Source organism: Psilocybe cubensis, chromosome 5 (assembly GCF_017499595.1).
Source record: "Psilocybe cubensis strain MGC-MH-2018 chromosome 5, whole genome shotgun sequence".
NCBI lineage: Eukaryota > Fungi > Basidiomycota > Agaricomycetes > Agaricales > Agrocybaceae > Psilocybe > Psilocybe cubensis.
Window position 1 is genome coordinate 596316 of NC_063003.1, and position 6333 is coordinate 602648.

General features: G+C 49.5%; 2 protein-coding genes across 2 annotated transcripts; one reads left to right on the forward strand and one right to left on the reverse strand.

Moving 5' to 3' along the window:
* Positions 1 to 127: 127 nt before the first annotated feature.
* On the forward strand, positions 128 to 1374 carry JR316_0005663 (uncharacterized protein; the record flags this gene model as incomplete). The annotated part of the gene is made up of 4 exons (XM_047891419.1): positions 128 to 429; positions 562 to 817; positions 878 to 1063; positions 1114 to 1374. The coding sequence occupies 4 exons, from the start codon at positions 128 to 130 to the stop codon at positions 1372 to 1374; spliced, it is 1005 nt and encodes a 334-aa protein (XP_047748768.1).
* Positions 1375 to 2640: 1266 nt separating this feature from the next.
* On the reverse strand, positions 2641 to 5680 carry JR316_0005664 (uncharacterized protein; the record flags this gene model as incomplete). Its single annotated transcript, XM_047891420.1, has 5 exons — positions 2641 to 3033; positions 3088 to 3234; positions 3380 to 4206; positions 4297 to 5337; positions 5389 to 5680. The coding sequence occupies 5 exons, from the start codon at positions 5678 to 5680 to the stop codon at positions 2641 to 2643; spliced, it is 2700 nt and encodes an 899-aa protein (XP_047748769.1).
* Between the last annotated feature and the right edge of the window lie 653 nt (positions 5681 to 6333).

Here is a 6333-nt window from a genome sequence, read left to right on the forward strand (position 1 = left end):
GGCCATGGACTCCGCGGCACTCATTCGTTACGTAACAAAAGATGACATATCCGTTTACAGTGTTGAACATTGATCGTCACATCGAACCTGACTCAACCGCCGACGACGTCTTTGTGTTGTACTTATAATGCAGCAACCGTCTATTAACAAGGAACTTGGTCAAGAGCAAGGGCGGAAGATAAAGCTCATGCCGAAAGCGACGTTAAGAGCAAAGAGGTCGGATTTGTTACCTATTGTTTGTAGTATGCTGAGGAAAGCTGAACAGCGTCCAATTGGTAGATTGGAGACTAAACAAGGAGATGTTAAGACCGTACCACATATCTTGCACCCTGCAGGTTTCCCACTTCCACATGTTGAAGACTCTCGGAAGCGTATTAGAGTCTACTTTGGAGGTGTCTGCGTAATAGACACCACGAAAGCGAAGCTTGTGTATGTCCTGCTTGGTTTTCTATGATTCTTAGAGGAATGTAATTCTGGTGCTCACGACTACAATCACAACGTAAATTTCTCAGGTGTGTCTCAATTTTATATAGATTTCAAACCTTAATGTTCGTTGGGCAGGTGGTTAAACAATCACCATCCGGTTTACGCATTCACAAGAGAGGACCTTCCTAGCTGGTACCTCAGTATCGCGTCGGAGACCCCTAAAGAAATTCAGTTCATTGTTAAGCTCGGTCCTCAGCCTGAAAGGTTCCCAGCCATTACATTTCATCTCGCTGGACCTCTGATAGGATTGGGATTTATCAAGTTTGAGGCTGTAGATGCTTGGTTCGAGGAGGAGGAGCAGATCTACGTGCACCCTCGGGATCCGTACAAAGTGCGTGGGATATGCGTTCTCTGTCCGTGCTATGAGCTTGCTATAATCGTATTTTCACAGAGAATTGATGTGCTTCAATCCTCCAGACATGTTCGTATTGAAATCAACGGTGTGGAGATAGCTAACACGCGCTGTCCTCTCTTGTTGTTCGAAACCGGAGAGCCTATGAGGATATACATTCCTAGGACACACACTCGAATGGACCTTTGGCATCCTTCATCACGCACAATCGCCAGCCCTTACAAAGTAAGTTCATAGGTCCTTTTTTGATCCGTTGCTTCATGGCTGCGTACCAGGGGACAGCGGAACTCTACAATGTTGTCCTCTCCTCGGGAGAGACGTTCGAGGATATTATGTGGTCATACCCCAGTACGACTCTGGAATGTGTGACTGTGAAAGGGATGGTCGCGTTCTTTGACGAGAGAGTAGATGTATGGTTAGACGAAGAAAAGCAAGAGCGTCCTAACGATCCAAGCGGGCCCGCTACACCTGGACCTTCCCATCCACCCGAGGTGTTTAAACCGGGAAACGATTTACTTATCTTACAGAAACCGTAGTCTTGAGAAACAAGTTCAAAGAAATCGTTTTTATTCTGCAATGGTTTGGTCATCAGCACTAGGTAAGGTTGAAATTTCTCGCAGGTATCGTAGTCCCGACCATCACCGTCATTGCGTCTTCCCTCTCGCAGTTCCCTGACAATCCCTCTGGACCAAACTTTCTCTCTAAGGAAAATTGCTTTAAATAGACATATTGTACATGTCAACCTTGTCCTCGTAATACTTGGCTGCATGGCGAGCTCGACGCCCATATGCATGGGACAGCTTCTTCACACATACACACACGAGTTATCTCTCCGCCTTACGATCCGGACTGTCGAATTTTTTTGATAATAAACCGTGCTTCTGAGGAAACATCATGTTGACCCCTTTTCGAGGGATCAACGCTCACACAGGCCCCGGGAAGCTCCCCTAAGGGCTTGTCCGGAATTTTGCTGATTTTTGGCCCTCAAATCCGCGAAACCGGACAGAGCTCCTCAGGGGTACTTCCAAATATGGAAAATTTTCTCCCCTGCGGGGCGTCAATCAGTCACCACCGACAAAATAACACCATTGTTATGTGCAAACCCTCATAGAAAGGATAATAATGCTCGCTATATATAGAGGGAAAATATGAATTCATGTAGCACGCATGTAAGGGAGGGAGAAGATGTGACTGAGAGAAAGTGATTGGGAAGAAAAGGATGATTTGGCGGACGTTTGACGGACATTTATCTACTGTCGACAAGGTCCTGTACGATTAACAAGCTCGAATAGGGTCACATACAATGATACAAACACTTGTTATTCAACTTATTGTTGGATTATTAGAGCGTTAGTTGCAAACATGTACTTGACAATATGTCCAACTTCAATAAACTAGACAAAAGAAACCAAATTTAATATTTGTTGAGAGGAGATAGTAGATAGCAAAACAAGAGTACAAGCATAAAGGTTGAAACCGGTACAAGTACAATTTATAAGGTATCGACAATAATGATAATAATTAGTTCACAGTTGGATCCATACCGACTGAATATAATTTGCAGTATGTGCCCAAGAAAGCAAAGAAAAAAAAAAGTAAAGTAAAGAAAGCAAGAAATAAAACCCTGAAAGTAAGATGTGAACTTAAGTATCGACAGACGGAGAAAAGAACAAAGAGGGAACTTACCAAAAAGACAAGAGGAGAGGATAGGTCAAATGTAAGCCATCTTTAATCGTTGTCGAGTGTCGAGAGCACCACACGGCAGCAATACAAAAGACACCTCCTTTCCCCATTGCCACGTCTCAGACGAACATCCTCTTCGCCGACTCCGGTCGTCCACCATCGTCATCCCTGTATCTTTTATTATTACTGTTCGTGCCGCTGGAATTGTTCATGTTCATGTTTCCCAAGTTACTGCCACTGCGGTTCCATGTGAAACTTCCCCTCCTTGGTGTAACGGGCGGTGCTGATCCTGCTGCTGATGAAGGAGATGATTGAATAAAGTACACGTCAATCGATGGTTTCTTCAGTCGCTTCCTCCTCGAGCGATCTCCATTTCCAGCATTAGAATTATCGCCAATCATTGGACTGGATGGGTTGGAATGGACGAGCGATTCAATGGTCATCGCCGTAGCGGTGCCTCCGGGAGAAGTGTTCAATGCGTCAATGGGAGCAGGCTGTGGTTTCTTTTTGTACTAAGATATCGTAAGGGGCCAACAAAGGAATGGACGGAAGTAATCGATACTTACGGTCTCGAGCTCGGGTTTTCCTCTCCACTTTGCAATGGCTTCACAGAATCGTACTGCTGCCCTCTCTACAGGTTCTGCTGGGTATTGCCATGCCAGGTCTTCCATATGGGTAGCACAGTCAGGCGTTGAGGCTGGTATATCGTAGAACTAGACGTCAAAAACCACGTTAGCATCAATATTCCAGATGTCGGAATAAAATGATCCATGAAGTATCATGAAGGTACCGAGTCTGGCGTCGGACCTCATCGACACCCTAGCGGAACAGGAAAATAAAGAAGTATAACAAACTTACCCTTTTCAACCTCTCGTGCATCTCCATTTCATACTCCTCTTCTCCCTTACTCTTAATCCCCGCGAATTCATTCTCCTGATCCCTTAAGCTAGGGAAAAGAATCTTGATGGCGTCCACGAGATTAGGAAGCTCATCTGGGTCCAATGACGAGAACTCGTCGTCATCGACATCATCCTCATCAATCTCAGCAGGGTCCACGTTCTCCTTCCCCGCATGCTCGTTGATACCAAGTCCCACCAACAACAGGCATTGCACAGCTTGAAGTCCAGTCCAGCCAGCGGTCAAGTAGCCTTCGAGCACGGCTCGCGTTAGCAGCCCTGCAAGGAGCATATACCACTCAGACGATGGGCGCAGGGCGAACTCATACATCCTGTTTTGAGCTTGGGTTTGCGCGGAAGGTGCCTGTTGAGGCTGACGCGAGTTCCTCGACGCCAACGAGGGTGACGCAGGAGGTGGTAGTGGCGAGTATCTTCCACCCCCGATAGTCCACCCTGCCTCGCTCCTCGGTGTTCCCATGTAAGCGCTTCCTGAAGCAGAAGGAGTAGCACCCCGACCCGCGACACCGTCCCGCTCTTTTCCATCCTCACTCGCGTTTGTGTCCTCCTCTCCGCGCGCCTCCCTCCCCAACTCAGCGGCCACAAGCGCAGATAGTCTTATGAACCTTGGGATAAGCTTGCTCAGCTTCGTATTCCCCGCACCCGTCGAACCCTTTCCGTCTTCCCTGACCTTCCTCCTCAGCGCGCTCCCGCGTACACCCGGCCGAAGCAAACCAGACCCAATACCACTACCATCCTCCCAACCAGTGATCCCTCCACCTCCTGGGGCCACTATCCCAGTCTTTGTCCTCCATGTCACACCAGACCCGGCGGAAGCCCCTATCATTGAAGGTCTGTTGTTGGCGGAGCGCGGGGACGTACCAACACCCCCGCCACCGGCACCCCCGAACGAGCTCCCTCGGCCACGAGAGTTGCTGCTCCCCGTCTGTCGCGGTGGTGATTTAGCCTCAACACAAATCTCGCAGCCCGTGTGCAGGTGGCGCGGGCATCGGAAGGCCGGTGGCGAGTTGGCCGTGCTGGGATCCGCACCTACAGCGTATAGCGCTCGTGTACGTTGACTAGCGTGCGGTCGATTTGTAGATTGCATCGGAGGCCCCAAAGGTTGCGAGCTTTGCTGCTGGTGCTGTATAGATGGGTACTGCATGTGCATATTGCGCGGTGAGTTGGTCTGAGTATAACCTTGGTGGCCTGAGTTGGAGCGTCCAGGGGAGTAGTTGTGATACTGCTGCTGCTGATTCTGTGAGGGCCGGATTGGCGACGATCGACGAACCGGCGCAAAGGCACCTGACACAGGCGCAAGCGTCGCTAACGCATTTGGCAAATCCGAAGGTGAAGGTACTACGGAAGACTGAGGCGAGTGATCCGGCGGGGTGGATGCAGCCGCTGACTTAGCCGTGTTGGGTGTAGTTACATTAGTTGCATGGGTGTGGCGATATGGGGGAGAAGGTGCCTGCCTGGCAAACAGATCGTTGACGATCGTCCCCAGAGCCAACCTCAGACGCACACCATTTGGGAGTCGATGGGGATGTGCCGCATTCGAAGCGGTCAGTTTGGGGGATGTGGGGGGTGTAAGGATATCTTCGTCGTTGATGGGATGGATCGGAGGCGGCTGATCGAGCATCGAGATGACCACCTTTTCCAGCCCTTCCGCACGCAGTCGAAGGCTACGGGCAAGAGCAAGATCTTGACGTCCAAGCCTTTCATCTTCATCGTCATTGTGAGGGTGTCCCGGTCCTCCAGCACGAGCTTTGAGAGCGACCACTTCTTCGCCCTCACTCCCCTCTTCGTCATCTTCTTCGTATGATTCAGGTCGTTTCCGATGAATGTAATTGGGGGATGTAGGCCCTCCCGTCCGATCCGTCATGCCCAACTCGGCCCTTGCTTGGGCAAAACGCGTTCTCCCTGTACCATCCGGTCAGTGAGTACTCGCTGAAGCCCAAACCTGTTACTCACCATGAACCCATAGCATATGGTCAATGATTAATGTTCGCGTACTTTTCTCCCTAGGTGGAATCGAATGAAGATGATGGGCATGTTTATGCGCAGGGGCACGGAACGATGACTGAGGGATATTGCTGGAGGACGGACCACTGGTCGAGGCGCCAGTAGCATGTGCGCTATTTTGAATGCTAGATGTGCTTGCCACTGGCGTCTCTTGTCTTGGCATCGAGACATTTCTGTAAGACGGAATGGCTGACGGATACAAAGGGTTCGGTTGGTGCATGTATTGGTGCTGGTTAGCCATCCCGATGGTCGAGAAAGGGTCCTTATGTTGGTCGAATTGCATCTGTGGGGAAGGGACTCTCACCGAATTTGTACAAGAACCGATCGAACAGTCCCGAGTTTGCCCTAAGTGCCGTGGGAATTTTGGTCACTGCTCATAACCCATCATCTGGCAACGCCAAACCGTGTGCTTGCAAATCACATCCATCCACCCTCGCCGACCCTTTGGCTTCTTGCTTCGTCTTCACAATTTAACCTGCCATAGGCGTGGAAATCGAAATAAAAGATTCGCACACCGGGGTCCCCTGATTTGCATCTCAATTCAGTTTAGCCCTGCATCCTTTTATTCTTGCCGAGTTGATGAACTGAGGAGCTGCGATTCAGTCCAGATTTTCTGTACATAGGCAATGAAAGGCTCACATAGACTATCTCTTGCCCTTTCCACCACCAAAAGACCACGAAACCTAGTTTCATCGCAAGGCGAAAAAGAATGCTAGTCGATATCCTGCCGTGGATATGGGACAAAAATGAAGCAAAGGAAACACCCCGTTCCCCGGGCGTTCTGCTCTCTTTATACTTTCATGCTAATAATCGTCGGGCACATTGCTGACATCGCATTGATACTATTCAGGACATTATTTCGCGCCTTCATTCTCGCGTGAGACCGGATTCTGG